Genomic DNA, 19,009 nt, shown 5'->3' on the forward strand with positions numbered 1-19,009 from the left:
TCAGATTTTAAGGTGCTCGTTCTCATCCGCACTGCTTCAATCAGACCAGTGAACGACCTCTGTGCAAGCTAACGAACCAACAAGATCCACAAGACCGCCGACACTCTGGACCCTGGACCCCTCACAGGATGCGGTCACTCGATATTTGAGCAGTTTTAATCGTGATACTTCAAACCTGTTGGCCCATATATGATTGAAACACCTGACAAACTCACTCAGACACACAGTGTCTACCAAACAGGTCCTGCAGCACAGAAGTCTAATAATCAGCTCCAGTTCCTGCTGCATAAGAAACAATAAAAGTCGGACTGATCAAAAATATTCTCATGATGAGCATTTTTACCATGAATGAAGCGAAACATCAGGTCACCAAAGGTCATCAGTGTTGGGGAACAGTTCCCAGCAGGGGCCCGTGCACCCGTCAGCTTCCCTTCCCTGTTCTTTTCTCTGCGGCTCGAAGCTGATGAGAAGCTGTCGTCATTCACTTTCTTTCCAATTAACATTCGGGCACCAAATTATGTCGACTCATCAAAACGCCGCCTCGTTACGCAGGGTGAGAGGAAAAGTGGGGAAGGAGATAAACACACGTGCAGGCGTTCAGAGTGTTCAGAGATTAGCGGCGCCTTCTGGCAGCGTGTCGTGCATTTTAAGAAGCACCAGGCAGCGAGGACGTCTGCACGCCGACGTTAAGCAGCGAGCACAGAGGCGGAGGCAGCATCTACTACCAAGAGAGAGCGCCTTTAAACAGTTTCCTGTGACATCACAGAATTATATCATTCTGTCCAGTCACTGCGCTCACCTCCACAGTGAGGACATTTATAGCCACACTGACACATCTATAGAACATGAAGCGTACTTATATTTGTATTTTATGGAAAATAAACTTTAACATCATGATTAGAGCTCCAGTTTCATGGATGCTTGTTTAGGTCGACGTTTTCAGTAGTCATCCTCTCACGTGCTAATTCTTGGAAAAGGCTAAAATAACTCTTGGCTGTAATGTTAACGCTCTCATCAGCAGCCGGGGAAGCAGCGGTGCGAGCCGACGCTGTTGAGTGGAGATGGTCTCTGCTGATTCGGTCTCGTCTGCCTGGAGCCAGAATCCTCCGGTTAATCCACATCAATATTTTAGGCTTATTAACAAATAGTTCAAGACCTCTCATATTTGGATTAAATAGGTCATGAAAAATGAAGCATCAAAGCTGGTTAGTCCAGTGATTTGAAACATTTAACATTTTTTGGCTACAATTCATGAAATATTATAAAACTGCTAAAAAGTTCTGCTTTAAAGATATAAACATGTGAAAGTGACAGGAAGTAGACGAGCAGACTAAAGTCTGGACACGGACAAACTTGAAGCCTTTTCGGTCCTGTTGTTATGGGAGCAAACAGAGGAAAGCCGAACTGAGCAATAACACAAAGAAAACAGATGATTCAGATTCCTCCATCGTTTACCGTCACCGCAGGTTTGCAGTGTCTGATATCTGACCATCACCACAGGAGCCCTGTCAATAGTTACTGTGGGGTTTCCTGCACTCTTTGTTGTAATGAGGTGGTTTTGCAAACCACTCAGGTGCTGCTGGAATCCATTTCATCGTGAGAAACAACAGTCCATCTTTAACTTTAGACAAGAAGGTCCCAAAAAACTCAACGACTTTAAACGTTTCTTCAAGTTCAGCTGCAAAAACCATCAAACCTTCATTACATCACATCTCAGCACCAACAGCTGTGACAGTCCAGCTGCTGCTAGGAAACCACTACTGTACACACCTGTAGGACCTGCTCAGGTATCACACCTGAACCTTCGACGGACTCCTAAGAGTCCCCATGTGAGAGTTTTAGTTCGAGGGTGTTGGTGGTTTATTCTTGTTTCTTGGTATTTAATACTCGATAGTCTGCAGAGGTGACAGGTGACCTCGCCCTCCATCAGCTGAGGATGTTTGGGTCCTGCTGGACTACAGATTGGCAGAAAAGGTGCCAACAGGTGCCCGGATGTGCCAATTTTAAATGTATTTGTTTAAAACAGTTTGAAAACCTTTAAAATGTGACTTTATGTCCCAAAGTCTGTGAATCCTGTTGAAGAGATCTGAAATAACCAGACGGTACGTTTGTGTCATGCAGTGAGTCACTGTATCCAAACACATTCGTATTTACAGCCAGGCTGGGGGCAGGTACAAAGAAATATCCACTAGTAAAGCGCTGCCCCCTGCTGGTGAGGTTTCCGTTTAATTCTGCAGATGGTTCCTTGGAAAACTGCTGGAAAAGCTCCGGGTGACGACAGACTGAAGCAGGCAGTGAAAACAAAGAGTGTCCAAAGCTGATCTAGAAACATGACTCGTGTCAAAGTCCAGAGGTGTCCAAACGTCCGACTGCACACACACACACACACACACACACACACACACACAGCAGGGTGTGTTTGCACGGCTGCTCGGCCCAAATCGCCTTTCTTCTTCCACAGCACTCAGTCTGACACACACACACACACACACACACACACACACACACACACACACACACACACACACACACAGACAGTCCAATCATGGCTTTGAATCAATGGCCACTCTGGTTGCCGAACGCCCCCTCCCCCACGGTTCATTTTCATTTAGCAGATGCATTATGGGTAGGGAATGAAAGGAGCCCATCCAATTTAGCCGAGACACAAGTCGAGTCGTCTGGATCACGACGTCTAACTAACCGAGCAGAGCTGTTCTATAAAGCAGGCGGCGGGCGCTTCACCCTCCTGAGTATTTCCTTCTGTTATTAAGGCGGAGCCTGCAGGGACACCGAGCAGCCAGGAGAGGTTGGAGCTCCATTTGATCCGAATCTACCCGAAGTGCAGCGCTTCCTCACATCCTGCGATCTCCGTCGTTCCACAGCCACGCTCAAGAAAATTTCATGCATAAACCTTAAATGAGCGTGTGTTTCCCTTTAAATTCACTTATGATTTATAGCTGGTTTCAATCTGATCAATCGATATAAATGAGACTTTTCTTTTTTCACTGGAAAATGAGTTCAAATGTGGTTTTCACTGCCTCGACGCTGGGCACTGAGATGGACTTATTTAGGAAGATTAAAACACACATTGATTTGTTTTGTTTTTTTCCCAAATATTAATGGTGTGCTGTATTGATTTGGCTTTCTTCTTATGAAATATCCAAATTAAATGGTTACTTGGTAAAAGGCCGGGAGATTAAAAAGAGAGCCCTCTGTAAGGATGAACAGCTGGTTGTTACAATTAAATTTCCCTTTTATTTCATCTTGTGATGAAATAAAAGGGAAACTGTGCTGCGATGTTCTACTCTAATGGGAGATGCATTTCCTTTTAATTTACAGCTGTGAAAGCAGGAAAGAAAAGTGCTTTTCTGATTTTCTTCCTAGCTACACACAGCTGTCATAAAAAACACATTTTCATTTTGTGAAGTCCGACTGAATCTCCATGCAGAGCACCAAAGGAGGTCCCAGCAAAGATGTTTCTTTCTTTTATTCTCAGCTCTAACAGCCATGTGGCTTTTTTAACAGACATTATTGACCATGTTGGAGGAGGCTGGACTGCTACGCTATTAGCTAACAACAACAACAACAATAATAATAATAACAATAATAAAAAGGATGCCTGTTAATTAGTGCTCCGTGACAATTAAAATTCTTTAATTTCACTTGCCAAAACTGAAGCACAGGTTTCTTTAAAGGTCTGTTACCACAGTAACCTCACAGCAGCCGTGTTATTGGTCACATGATGTCATTAAAAATGCTCCAAAAGGCTCCAACAGCACGAACACGGTGCACTGGTCCAGTTCAGGGACCCAGTTAGCTGAGGTGTAGGTTAGCAGAGAGCTAGCAGCTACAGATGCTAATGTATGTACACCTGTCACTCAGTGGGACGACAACAACTTTAAGCCTTAACAAAATGCAGACAAGTTAGTCAAAATAATAAAAATAATAATCTATATGGTTGCTATGAAGGGGGAAATTTATACATGGAAGTCTATGAAAACTGACTCAGTTTTAGAGCCGACCTCCAAGTGGCCACTGGAGGAAGTGCAGCTGTTGCTGCTCGTCTGACTGTAGCTCTGCTCAACAGCAGCTGTAGGTTTGAAATGTACGCTACATAAGCAAAGGTTTGCAGCACGCCTGTGTGCCCCGTAATCACGGTGTTCCTCAGGGGTCAACCTTTGTACCCCCGTTCATTCTGTCTGCACAGACTTCGCCTAGTGCACTTTGTTAGTGGGTGTTTCGCACATCCTTGAAAGTCCTTTAACAACTTTCATGCATTGCCTCTTGTTTTGGCATCCATTCAGTTTCAGAGGAGCTAAATTAAGTATTCAAAGTAATTCTGCATGCCGCTGTGTGTAACAGATGGAGGATAACAGGCTGTATGTGATGAGGTCAGTGCTTGCACACATTATTGATGCGCCACATGTATGACTTCATCTCCCACATCCTCTGGCAGCAAGATTAATGGGATTTCTTAATGCACTGGGCATACAGGAGAGAGGGGAGGAGGAGGAGGAGAGATGATGAGGAGCAGAAGTCAAATGAGAAAAACGAGAGAGATGAGATGATGAGATGAGGTATGACAGAGTGTGGATGGCGAGGGGACCAAAGCTGAGCGAAGAACAACCGTGTCGGCGCCGTTGTTTGTAACCTTGAACAGTCTCGTCAATTAAACGCACTTGAATTTACGAGGGTGAGTTAGACACAAAGTTAGAGGAGGAGGAAAATGAGCGAGAAGAGACGCTTCGTTACTGACAAACACAGGAAAGCAAGAGGTCAGTGAGCAAGGCGTGCAGAGAGGAGGAGCCTGGATGGAGCAGGAGCGCTGGGCCTCAGCTGTCTCAGTACATACAGGAACACATTACCAGTGAATACTGCGATACTGGCATTTGAGGTTTGGAGAGGAGAGTGTTCTCTAATTAACAACTACCCAAAGGGGCCATCTCCTGCTATGAAACAAGTCATTCTCCTCCTCCCACACTGACATCCATCAACTGCTCTCCCTACAACAGCCCTCCCTCCCTCTCCGCCTGGCCTGGTAGGAGGTTTTAACGAACTCAGTGAGAAAGAGTCGAATTGGGAATAGACTAGAAAGCGAGAACAGACAGAGAGGCAATGAGCTGAGCCAGTGAGCGCTGGGCGTACTGGAACATCTGAGCTGAACCATTATCAATCAACACACGAGATTTACTCAGTCGTTTAGCATCATGTTTGCATGCAGCGCAATGCAATTAGTGCCAGCAATTCACACAGTGTCTGCATGCACGTGTGTGTGTGTGTGTGTGTGTGTGTGTGTGTGTGTGTGTGTGTGTGTGTGTGTTGTACTGCATAGACTAATCCAGGCTGGAGGCAGAGCAAACAAGCTGCTGTTACCGTACAATCTAATCAACATGCTACGCTCAACTTCCTGTGTCGATTTGTAGTTTATTTTACCAAGAAAGAGTAAAAACTTCCTGTTAAACACGAGTATTTCTATGACAAACTACATGCTAATTAGCATGACCATCTAAATGATTTTAGCTTCTTTTGCCATGAAGTGTGTACAGTTAGCTACATGCTAATGCAGCAGATGGCTATCAAAATGTTGCTAATTAACAAGGAAAACTACATATTTTCACTTTGCCAACACTTTCAGCTGATTTAATAACAACATTTAGCTTAGTGGAAAAAAAAGGAATTGTCATACAGGGCATGTAGCACCATCTGTAAAGCTAGCAAACAGTAGCTAACAGTGATGTCACACATGACATCAGCTGGTCATGTGATTAAACCCCTGAAACACTGAGCAGCTGTGGATTTAAATGCTTTTACATTTGACTCGTCATCCTTGAGAGGAAGACTGACAAGTTTGATAATGCTGATGTCATAGCCCTCCTTTAAAAGTGATGCCTATCTAAGCCACACCCACTCTCACCTGGAAAGGTGTGTAAAGCTGATTCAGGTACAGAAATTGGCCAGCGGATTAGCCTATACAGCAACTGTGTGTGTGGTGTTTGTCCACAGTGTGTGCTTCACTCACTCCACGGGGGGGTTGATGTCCTCAGCCTTCGTCTCGAAGAAGCGCAGCACCTCCTCGCTCTGAGAAATCTGAGGAGGGAGTCGCACCAGCGCCTGCAGAGAGAGAGTGACAGTGAGTGCCTCTCTGAAGACGCTCCACAGTTTCATCCTCAGACTCTACCTGAGCAGCTTAAAAATAAGTTTGAGTTTAAACAAAACTGTTTATTATATTAAAGCACGACCTGTATATAAAAGATTAATGAAGACTTTAAAGCAAACCCTGATTTATTCCTTTCAGCTCTAAACGGAACCACAAATTACAAAATGCACTTTATGTTGTATTCAGCAAGACTTGAAAATAGTGATCGAGTTCATAAACTCATCAGAATAATGAGTAACGTTAGAATTATTGTAATTTTACACCAATCAGCCTTCAGAGTCAGCGCCCCCAGCTGGTCAGTAGAGAAACTGCAGGTCTAAGGCACCAGCTACACTCAGACATGCAGCAGAGATTATTGGACTTCAATCTCTATAAAGTGAAAATATAGCAGAGCTGTGTGCAGCTTGTATTTCTCCCACCGAGAGGTATAAATAAAAATATCATCAGTTTAAGTTTAGATCTTTGTTTCCAGAGCGACTGTTTTACATTTAAGGTTTCAATATAAGCTGAATGATACAGACTACAGACATCTACAGAACACAAACACACGATAAATGACTGTTCACACACAGAAGCACGCCGCAGTCAGAGACAGGATCACGTGTCCGTCTAAATATCTATATTTAATGATGTGACTGGCTCCAGCTGTAGAGTGACTTGCGTACAGCTCGCCGTGCTGGATCGCGAAATATACACAACATATGTGCGGCGTAGGCTTTTTATTTAAATTGCCACAGTCTGAGCTGCCTTCATGTTTCATTCATCCGATCCTATATTATCCACAGCAGAGGCCATGTGCACCCACAGCCGGCCGGACTTCCACCCCGCAGGCTCCGGGGAGCCCATCCTTGGAGAATAATTTCTCTTCCTCTGTGTTTGCCTCATAAACAGGATGCAGGAAGTAAACAGTGCGGCGTGCTCCATAACGCTGGCTGAAAAACACCAGTTTGCTGTAGCAACTGTAAACACTGGAGCGCTTTAGGTTATTTGGATAATGAAAAGGCTTTTGTGTGAACCTTCGCCTGTGCTGAGCTGAGGACCAGCTTCACTTCACATGTGTGGAACTGCTTCTTAAACTAGTCCCAATTACTGAGCTAATGCTGTGGGTAACCCTGCCTGACACAGGCGAGGAATACTGCCCCATAATTATGTGGGGAGACAAACATAAGAGCCTGAATCTCCCTTCTGCTCGTGCAGCTTTGAGCCAAGAGGAAGGAAGGAAGGAAGGAAGGGAGGAAGAGGGGGAGGGCATGATGGAGGATTAGAAAAACTAATAAGAGTGGGAACAGGAAGTGATAAGGAAAGTCACTCTGGAGCTGCAGGACTACAAACGCTCGTCACAAGTTTGGTTTTGTTGCTGGAAACAAAACCAGCAAACGAGGGACGAGGTCGTTAGTGAGATGGACTTTAAAATAATGGAGGTCAGTTTAAGGTGTGAAAGCTTTATGCAAACTACGTCGACCCTGCTTTCCTACAACATGTCCCATCAGAGCTCCCCCCCCCCGTCTGAACAGCTTGTGAAAGACAGCACGGATCGTGACCCTCGACCCCTGACAGGCTCGGGGATGCCCCCCACAGACAGACGAGAAGCTGGGGGATGTTTACCCTGCAGTAGTCATCGATGAAACGCAGACGCTTCATGGCCACGTCTCGCACATGACTCCTCCGGAACAGGATTTTGCCTGGAAGGGAGGAAAGGGGACAAAAAATAATAAAGATGGAGGTGAAGGCCAACAGAGGCAAGGAGAAGAGTAAATACTTCAGACATGCACAGCATCCCTAAAAATACACATTTAAGCTGATTCTGCAGAGCAGCCAAAGCTTCCTGTAATACTCAGACCTGTCAGGAGATGTCAGTAATGAATGACATCTCCGGCCCACACTCCGGGCTCCAGCTGTGACACACCCCCACCCCGTCAGGCCCGGGGTCGTGCACTCTGTTGTGTAAGGAACCCTGGAATTACTGTTTAATGGGGAATCATCCAGCATGGACTTTAGTCCCATTTTTCCCCATGAGTCATAAAAACGGTGCAACGTTGGACCTGGAGCAGCATTAGTGTGACTTTACAGCAACAACAGCAACAAGGCATCAGTCAACACTGTGACGTGCACACACACACACACACACACACACACACACACACACCTCCCGGGGACATGTCCTTGGCATCATGCTTTCCCTAACCATAGCCTAACCTTGGTTGGCCTTCAAACTTGTGGTGACCTGGATTTTGGTCCCCACAAACCTGCAGTGATACCAGAATATAGATGAAATCTGAAAGTGGCAGAAATCATACAATAACTTTCACTACATTCATACTTTTGTAAACGATCCCTTTTCAGTTGATCCAGCCAAAGAGAGGCCACAACAACATGACTGCTTCACGCACTGCAACCTGAAAAGTTTGACCTTAAACACCATCTAACTGCACATATTCTCTCTACTGAATCTACAGAAATCAAAATCAACCAAAACGTGACTCACTTCTGACCGGGACACGACCCCGACCAGCCACTGATGTTCCAACGAGGAGCTCAGCACACATTAAACAGCCGCTTACTGACCAATCAGTGCAGGGAAACAGCGTGATCATTAGCAGAAGATCTCTCAGAGCTCAGTGTGCCGACAGGAGAATGGTGTGAAGTTAAGTGAACCTGGATATGTTGAACGTATCCACAGTCCCCACTGTGGGGCCGTGAGCGTCCTCTTGAATATAAACAAATTTAAACCCACTCACCGTGTGACCTCAAAAACACCCAAAACTGTTTTTGCATTTATTTAATAATCAGATCTTTTTTGGCACTTATTGGCTTCCATACACAAAACTGTAGAAAAACTGCACACTTGGTGATTTCTTTTTCTTTTTTTTATTGCCGAGCTCTGAAACTAAAACGCTGTCCTGCAACTTCAGACTGAAAGAGTCCATTAAGAATCGCGCGGCTTAGAGTCCGAGCTGAGGCGTGCATCCGCAGACAGGCGGTTATGTTTGCGTGTGGCGCCACTGGCTTTCTAGCAAAGTGGGAGGTTTGTGTTTGGTGGGTTTCCAGATTGGTTTTGTTTGTGAGTGTGAGGACGAGGAGGGCTGGTGGGAGGGGGCGGGGCTTTAAAGCTGATGCTGGGACCACGTGTGGGCCACAGGGCTTAAACAGAGTGTTTACCAACATAAACTGCTGTGAAGACACAGAAGCCTTTTACTGCCTGAGCACACACGGAGCTGGAATCTCCATGGAGAACACACACAGGTGGACACACACAGGTGGACACACACATGCAGCATCGTGCTCACTGCTGCAGGTCACCATCAACCTGAATGTGAGGAGAGACGAGTGTGTGTGTGTGTGTGTGTGTGTGTGTGTGTGTGTGTGTGTGTGTGTGCTGTCAATCTCACACACACAGACACGCGAGCGCCGCATAATCAGGCGATCACATTCATGCATGATCATAATGTGACTCAGACGCTCTGCACATCCAAAAGTGAACATCACACAGACGCACAGGCACCAAAACACAGCTGAGATTTGAAAGTCACAGATAATGCCTCATCAGCAGTAACACACACACACACACACAAACACACACCAGTAACCAGCTCACACTGACGCCCCGCGAGTGCCAGTCATACATTATTAATATGGGAGCCTGTTCAGATAACGAGAGCTCGGGAGCAGGCTATTACCTGGGAGAAACGGGATGATCCTCTTCTTCGGGTCTTTTTGCCCTCCCTCAATTGGGAACTTGTCGAGTATCTGCATCTGTGGAAACACGAGGAGAGGAAACGGCTTTAGTTTTATGCTCGGCTCAGCTTCACGTTTTAGGAATCATCTGCCGTCTCTTCACGAGATAAAGATCGATATCAATCTCGTGAGTCATGTCGAGTGTAAACCTGAAGCCAGGAGGCAATTAGCTTAGCATAAACACAGCTAGCCTGGCTCTATAGCTCAAATCCTGAGAGCAGCTTGAGAGATCATTTTCACCCACACGGAGAAAAACCTCAGATAAACGATCCTGCATCGGTGGATGAGATGATTCCAGGATGGCATTCCTTAAAAGCAAAACGTCTTAGACGTCAGCTTGTGTGCATGTTACCTTTTTAGCTCTAGTTATAGAGACAAACGGTTTCCTTATTTGTGAGCGATATTCAAAAATGTTTGACTGTCATTAATTATTTATATAGAAAAATGGGTTAGGCTCAGCCTCAAGGCCTCTGCAGCAGTAAATCTTTAGCCGTGGGTTAATACAAATATAAATGCACACGATCTCATTCTGTGGCCATGCATGTGTGGATGTAAAGACAAAACACCATGAAGGAAGAACACTGGGGGACAAAGAGGAATGCAAAGATGAATTTAAAGATTTAGATCAGTTATCCAAGACAATGACACGTGATCAGAACGAGAGTGGAGCGGCTGATTAACTGTCAAAGTTTATCTTTATTAATTAAAGAAATCAATGATGTGCTCACTCCTGTGTGCACTCTCAGTCTCTCAAACACCACAAAGTTGGGAAATGATGCAATGCTGTCACAGCAGGACAGTTACACATCACTGTGGGACGCCAGGAGGCCACACAAAAAGGTAAACGCTATAAACCAACCGTGGACATGAAGCCTAGCCCAGCTACCACAGGGCTGGTGACCAATCAGGTTTAAAAAACAAACAAACAAAAAGACAATAGTTTAACATGAGGACAAAGACCTGTAGCAGTTAGCTTAGCATCACCACCACAGTAATGTCTGTTAAACACAAGCATCTCTTTGTATCTGTTGCTGCTGGAACATGTTACTATGAAGCAAACATATTGCTGACACCAAACTTCCTCCTGAGTCTTCCTCACCAAACAAAAAGAATGAAGGTAACTCTTAAATATGAAGTAAGACAGCCTCAGTCAAACTAGCAACTTTTAATCTACTAAAAACGCTTCTTTACCATCATTAAACAGTTTTTCTGCTCAGGGGTGATTGTGCATCATATCGAGGGTTACACCTCAGCCCCAAAGCTGCATGCTGGTATCAATAAGAAAACAAGTCCACCAGCACGCCGTTGGTCCGAGCAGCAGCGGTTTCATGAGCCGCAGGGTTCACGGGAGTCAAACCAGCATGAACGACATGAACATGGTGAGAGAAGTGCTGACACCAGAGCAGGAGCTGCAGAGAGGGAGCGTGCAGAGCGAAGCATAAAGACAAAGAAAAAACAGGAGAAAGTCTAGAGAGAGGGGAACGCAGCAGATTCCTGCTCTTTTCCACTTTCACTCTTCAAATAAATCAATCAAGATTAGAGAGAAAGCAAAAACAGCAAAGGACAGATGCAGAGGATTAGCAGGCATACTGCACAGCACTGCAGCAAACGGATTCCTACAGAATCACAGACGGGAAGGAGCATGTATGCACACGTGTGTGCACGTGTGTGCAGGGGGCTGAAGTCCATAAAGAGGTATAACAGGAGCTGAGAGCTGTCGGCGTGTCTGTGTGTGATGGCTGAAAGCTGTAAAAGACCTCGGGGAACCCAGTGAGCAAACAGCCGGGTGGGTCTCTGGATGCAAGAAGATACCCAGAAAACACTCGCACTAATCCCCAGCGCCCACTCCGGAAACATCCGTCGCCTGATCCCGTTTCCCCCGTCCATCTGTCAGTCTGCCTCCACCTTTTCATTGAATTCCTGTCTTTTTTTCCACTCATCCACTTGGCTGAAGTCTTAGAGGATACACTCCACTGGCAATGCCCAACTCTTTTCCTGTAATGCTGCCACGGCACTAAACGGTTTGGATCCTGCTCACAGGATCTGTGTCCGTGACACACGGATGGATGACGGACGGCCCCCAAATATTTCCCCAATGCTGAACCCGCAGGTTTATAGTGTGACTGCGCCGCCGTTTCCACTTTCTTAATGAAGGCAAAGATGTAAGGTGCGGCACGTGCTCACCTGCGTGCAGGTGCGACAACCTGAGAGGACAGAAGTAACCGTAAGGGTCGTCATGTCAGCTCTCAGCCGCTGTCATGTTCAAACCGCTGACTTTTTTCTCAGTTCAACACACTAATTGCACGCCCACCCCCACCCCCACCCTCCTTCTCAAACTCTGCTGGTGCAGCCTGAACTGATCCACTCGGATCAAGGTCAGCTCATTATTCGAGACACTCTCCGGCTGGTCGAAGCTTGTCCTGAAATACACGTTTTCCTGTCGCTGCTGACAGATTCCTGGCAGGAGAGAGCGTGCTCACGACCTGCCGGGAGTTACAGGATCACCGAGGGAGAGAGAATGGTGAGAACAGGTGGGACGGCGGGGATCAGGTGACACAGCCACGGGCACAACTGCTCTTTTACATGGATGCATGCACACAGGCTGCACATGCACGGCCTGCGAGCGTGCACGTTTGCAGCACGATGACAGACGATCAGGAGTCCAGGTGGTAAAATTCCACTCTGAGGATGCCAAAGAGAAAGAAAGAAACGCCAAACCATCGCTCCACTTCTCAGACTTCACTGTCTCCTTGGTAACCAGCACAGAGAGAGTGTGAAGAAGAGTTGTGAAGAGATGTGATTGGATGATGCGGTGCAGCTCTGGACCACTGGTGTAAATGTTGGGAGTCAGGTAAAAAAAAAGGTTCTTCTCCCCTCAGAGTGGATCCAGGATGCGATGATGTAATGCTTACTGTCCTGCTCGTGCTGACGCTCGTCTTATTTCCACATTACCACACGAGCTAAAAGCATAAACGTGATCAGAGTGTAGTTACTGAGAGGAAGCTGGTCTGTAGTCCTGAGACGGCCTCGGGACTACAATTCAGCAGAGTCCAAAACAAACCCTTTAAAATGAAGCACCACAAAAATACCAGCTGAGCTCCTTCAGCGACTAAATGAGTGGGGTCGGTCCCACTTTATACAGAAATCCTTTATTAATGACTCTGCTTGTGTTTCCCATATCGTTACTTTGTCTATGCCAGATGTTCTAAAATACATTTCATACATCTGTGTGAAAAAGACAGACTCCTGCCTCCAAATCCAACACTGCTGAACGGCTTTCCCAATGTTTGTGTGTGTGAGGGTGTAGCTACTTCTCATAACAAGACGAGCATGTAGGCCATGGAGGCAGGCTCGGTACTGACAGAGGTAACTGAAGGAAAACACCGGACAAACCATATGGTAGAGCAGGGGCGGGAACTCCAGGCCTCGAGGGCCGGGGTCCTTGATCCAACACAGCTGGTTTAAATGGCTAAATGACCTCCTCAGCATGTCTTGAAGTTCTCCAGAGGTCTGGTAATGAACCAATCATGTGATTCAGGTGTGTTGACCCAGGGTGAGATCTAAAACCTGCAGGACACCGGCCCTCGAGGCCTGGAGGTCCCCACCGTTGGGCTGGAATGACCAAACAAGTACCAGTACAGTACACGTCTCACACTCAGTAACAGGCAGTACTTCATTTTTCAGTAATCGCTGGTTCTACACTGATGGTCTCAGCCACAATATTAGGCATGTTGTAGCTGATATAGCAGCACTGACACAGCACTAATCTCCATGTAATTAACACATGTGAACGCTGACGGCTCGTGCTGTGCATGACTGAACGTAAACCGTCCACCATTAATGACACCGGACTACAACTGTGGGTAAGTGAAATATCCACTGACTTATTTTGCCTCTTTTTAGGATGACGACAAACAGAATGCATATAGAAAACTAACATTTACCATCAACAGTCTCTAATAATCAGGACAGTCTGTGCACTCTGATTGCAGGAGAATTTCCACCAATCAGGAGCCAACAGGGCTGACACACATGGCTGAATTCATAAAAACATCAGTTTGAATTTTGCAGAGTCCTAAACATCGCTGTCCATCTTTGATACGTCTATGATTTCCACACAGTCACTGGGGAAGTGTAGCTTATTAAACTTTGAATTCAGTCCTCTTCCCCAAACTCTGTGTCACAGCTACAAACCGAGTCAGAAAATCCAGATATACAGAAATATATTTGGATGCACTTCTGCCTCAGTGGCTAGCATAGATACGCAGGACTGGACTTCATGTCTGCTCTCGAAGGAACTGAGCGAAGATTAAAAGGCTCCAGTAAAACATTCGTTTCGCAATGATTCAACTGTTTATTCATTCATTTAGTCGACTAAAGAAAAAAAAATCATATAATGTGCACCATAATTTTGTGAAAATGAAGGAAACTAGAACAGAGGCAAAGCAGGAAGATGTAACTGTAACCAGCAGAGGTCGCTCAAATTTTCCACATGAAACCTAAAGAAATGTGTCTCTGTAATGAAAACCTAGAAACATCCACCTTAAAGAGAACGTTCCAGCTCAGCGTTTGGTCAAACTGGCTTTAGCAGTGACAGTTATTATAAGAGCGCTTTAGTCTCACTTTAGTCTTCGTTCACTCCAGTTCAGCTTCATTCAGGAACGACGGGGCTCAGAGACTAACAGCAGCTCTGTTTCATGCACATGTGCTAAGAATAGAGCCGCTCTATAAGGAGCTGTGAGAGTCACTTGGCACAAACTTGGGGGATGCCACAGTGCCATTATAGCCAACTCATGCCTCACTTCCTGTTGTGGGTGATGTGGGTTTACTCTGGGCTCTGCAGGAGTGGAACAGAGTGGAATGGAAATAAACACACACACACGAGAACTACTGCAACAACTCATGACCGTCCTGACAAAGCAACCATGTGATCTGCTGAGTGAGGCCGCAGGCTCGAGCATGCTTCTCCTCACTGGCGAGCGCGCGATAAGGTTGCTGCTCTCGCTGTCGTGTCAGTATGCAAACATCCCGTCACAGACAAACTCAACATGCTCACGCTCGCTTTTACACCCCGGAGCTGTCAGATTCCCCCTGCTCATTCCCAGATCCAGATTTTTATACTCGGACGCTACCAGAGAAGCTCGGCATGATTCACAGTTCAAAATAATCCTTATGTACATTAATACAACCCTTCGTTTGTTTAGCTGTTTGACACAAGCTCCTCCTTCTTCAAGCCAACCATCTTCTGATTGGCTGCCCCTCCCAAAGAGAAGCCAGCAGTCTGAGCTTTGGGTCAAATGTCGACCTCATTAATTGAAAATCTGGACGTGTTTAATAAAAAGATTCACCATTATGACAGAAAACAAGGAGAAACATGGCGGGTCTCCATTAGAAAGCTTCCTGAAAGCTCGAATCCAACAAGCAGAAACTAATGGAGCACATGAATCAAGCATGAGCATGCATTAGCACCCAGCAGTGTTCAGTTTCAGAGAGGCAGATGTCTCAGATTATGGAGGGAAGGCGTTCCTTTCCAACCACAATCACTCACAGTTGTGCCTCTAAATTTAGACTGGCACCCTGGCAGCAGATCCGGACAGGTCGCTGCCCGTGGTGGGCACATTATATCAGGTCGGAACATGATATGCTGGATTCCTGAACGCTTTAAGCAGCGAATGCATGTGTGGGAGTCAAGCAGGGGGCTTGGATTTGTCTAAAAGTTGAGGCTCTGTTCATGAATATGTCGACGCCACAGGGTGTTCAACCCCACGTGGCGAGCCGGGCTCCCCTCGCTTTCAGTACGACAACAGGTGCAGGCGTGTGTTGATGTTCGTCCATCTGCAGTCACTCTGTCATCACTACCCAACCCCAGGCTGCAGGGCCCGCTGTGAGCTTTGGAACAAGGCTCGAGAAATGGACTCTGACTGGGAAACTCCCTTACTGGAGTGAGATCCTGTTTTCTCTAGAGGATGAACCGGAATTCCAGCTTATCTCAACTCCTTGTGGCATCTGCAGTCACACGAATACTCACAATCAGACCAACAGGAAGACCTTTAATCTTTGCAACATTAAAGGGCTTCAGACAGCATTTGTTTTCAACACTGAGTATCTGCAGTACTGCTGCCTCTGCTGCAGGTTCACATGAGCACCAAGCATTGTGTCTGTAATAACTCTGATATATAAATGTTAGCTTTGAGTCATATTCCTGCATGCTGTGCTAAAGCATGTTTGCAGTGGGTCTTCCAGGAAGCTGTGCGAGGTGTAACGTCTGCAGGTCCCTCACCGGACTAAAGTAGCATACAAACTAGGTTTCTATGAGTTTTTAGCAATTAATTAGCTCAATTCAGTTTTATCTTGTTAGCACCAATTTACAGCCACAGTCACCTCAGGCTACTTTACAGTAAAGTAAAGACCCTGCAGCGCTGAGAGACACGCCAACAATCAGACGATCTGCTCCGAGCAGCGTTTGGCGACAGAATCACTCTGAGAGCAGATGCTTCTAATTTTAGCATCATCCTGTTGATGATTGGAAGCGGTCCTACATTTGTTTAATGCACGTGTTGAAGGACATATCCCAGTCTCCGAGGTTTCTCCCAGTGTTCCTGGAAGCCGGGTTAATGCCACCCAGAGTCGGGATGTAGGGCCAAATATAATCAGCTGTCAGCTTTGTCAGAATCTCGAGGAAGAGGACAGCCCACTGAAGTTTTAAGACTTTCATTTCTGCAGTTTTAATCAGCCAGGAGTTTCTCTGGTCATGTGACAAAAAGACTGTTTAAAAATCTCTCCCATCTATGATTTGACCTCTGAGCTGTGGAGACGTCGTGTAACTGGTTGATATATCGATACTTCCATTTTTAAAATCACCGAATGCCGGTATCGGCCTAAAAACATCGGATACCTGTCAGGCTCCCGTAGTTACTGGTTTAGCTGGTTTTAAAGATCAGCAGGTGAACGTGCGGCCACAAATTTCGACTGAATCTTTGAATATTCGGCACAGTTCACTCTGGATCCACTCCACGTGGCAGCTGAAGGTGCAGATGAAGTGGGTAATATCAACCAAGCACTCTCACTGAAAAACCATTTAAGACTCGTGACTGGCCTGCCAGTTGTGTCAACTCTGTGCTGGAGGAGAAGCTTGGCAGAAAAATGCGGTTTGTGAGGCACTCGAACAATCCGCACGCCTCTCCGTGTCCATCTCAAGAGTTCGGCACAAGCAGCGGTGTTAAGGTTCAGGCAAGTGGGTGCTTCGCTCACAAACGGCCATTAAAAATACATTAATCACTGACATAAAACAGCATTTGCTGTGAAAACCTGAAGTCTGAGTCGGTGCGCTGAGTGCAGAAGAGAATGAAAAGAAGCCGTTTGCTTTCCCCTCACAGAGTTTATTTTACTGGCGTTTGGGCTGCGACGACTTGATTTTTAATCCATAATAAAAAGCAGTTTTGAAGGGCAAAATTAATCAAAGAGTGACTATTTTATCCTACGAGCTCTGCCCTTTATTTGCACCCACAGTTTAACCTCCTTTCACATTTAATAGAGGCACCGGCTAAATGTTCCACTGGCATTTTCAGGCCAGTCATCGCTTCAGCCGCCTGGCTGAGTCCTGCCGGAGTAAACCAACAATATCTTTGCTCTTTAGAGCAGCTGCAGCCTCGGTCTAGGGAGAAGAACATGGGCGTGTTTAGGTTGGGTTAAGTAAGTAGGCCAGCCAGCTTACAGTTACACTACAGGCAGAGAGGAGAGGCCCTCACCTGAGCCAGAGTTCAGTGCTAATAAAGCAGCTGAGGACCTAATTTAGCCATGCTGGCGGTCTCCAGAGTTTCCATGCTGACAGCCAGGACCGACCTCGGGCGGCGTGGCTAAACCACATTCTCCTCCCTACGGGGTGAATGTGTGTGTGTTGGTTCTCAGTGCACTGCATGGCTGAGGGTGGGGATGGTAAATGAGAAGTGAGGTTTGGAATATAACCACGAGTGGGCTGAGAGAAGCAGGAGGCAGAAAATACTGGAAACCAAGTGGAAGAAACCAGAAAAATGTGGATTCGAATTAGCCGTCCCTGATTGGTGCCAAGTTATTTATACACAAGGAACTCGTGGAGAGCATAAAAGACTGTTTTATGTGAAATCAAACTTTGGACCAACTGTTGTGTGTTACACATTCATGAACTTGCTGCCGTGAACTAATACCAACCCTGCTGTTAATTTCCACCAGTGGTCACGCACAGGACGCCAACGGGAAACAAAATCTCACTGAGACCAGAATTATAACTGTGACTATAAACCAGTTGCTCCCATTCATAAGAACTGGGCAAGGTTTCATATCTTTTGCATAATTTTGGCGGTGTTGAGTAATGGTTCGAGGTTTTTTGAAGGTTTGTCACAGTTTTCTCTGGACTTTGGCTGCTTTTTCACTCAGTCCTCGAACCGCACAGACACCTCTGAGTCCTCGAACCGTGAAAAGGCCCCCAACTCAAGATCAACCAACGAGTCTACACATAAGAGAAAAGCTGGCAAAGACTCAGTTTTAAATGCATCTTTAGGCTCTTTGTTACGAGAAGCCAAAAACACTACATTCATTTCCATTTGTTTAGCTGAAACTATGAACAATGCCAAAGATAACACAGTCTGACAGGCATAAAATAGCATTTCTACAGAAGCACGTTGACTGCAGAAGTGCTATTAGCTGCAAACTTGGTCTCAGCATGGTGTGCAGCGTGTCCATGCAGAACAGAAGAAGTGACAGGCCTAAAAAAAAAAAAAAACTACAGTAGATGAATAATATCTGAAAATCACATCATAAAGAAACAGGAAAGAAATCCAGCAGAGACCTGACGACTAATCTGTACCTTCAGCTGATCCATCTACTGTTCACTGAAGCCTCATCAGAAATGTCTGCGTGGACGAGCGGCTGTCCAGAAGCCATTCATAAGGAAGGGACGCAGAGAGGAAAGGCTGAAGTATGAAACTTACACAAGAACTGAGGGAGCAATCAACATGTGAGGAGAGTGGTGAGCGAGGCACAGCAGCAAGTGTCTGCAGACATCGCTGAAACACGGTGCAGGGCTGCACTTCAGACAGTGGTGCTGGAGATCTTGTTAAAGTTGAAGGAATTATGAACCTG

General features: G+C 46.0%; 1 protein-coding gene across 2 annotated transcripts in view; it reads right to left on the reverse strand.

Moving 5' to 3' along the window:
* sh3pxd2aa (SH3 and PX domains 2Aa) overlaps nucleotides 1–19,009 on the reverse strand; it is a 95,838-nt gene that overhangs the window by 53,059 nt on the left and 23,770 nt on the right. For both annotated transcript variants that reach the window (XM_039613978.1, XM_039613977.1), the window contains exons 3-5: nucleotides 9,835–9,910; nucleotides 7,763–7,839; nucleotides 6,020–6,111 (exon numbers count right to left, since the gene is read on the reverse strand). In XM_039613978.1, coding sequence (XP_039469912.1) covers nucleotides 6,020–6,111; nucleotides 7,763–7,839; nucleotides 9,835–9,910 — 245 coding nt within the window. The remainder of the gene's footprint in view (nucleotides 1–6,019; nucleotides 6,112–7,762; nucleotides 7,840–9,834; nucleotides 9,911–19,009) is intronic.

The sequence above is a fragment of the Oreochromis aureus genome, linkage group 6 (genome assembly GCF_013358895.1).
Source record: "Oreochromis aureus strain Israel breed Guangdong linkage group 6, ZZ_aureus, whole genome shotgun sequence".
Taxonomy (NCBI): Eukaryota; Metazoa; Chordata; class Actinopteri; order Cichliformes; family Cichlidae; genus Oreochromis; species Oreochromis aureus.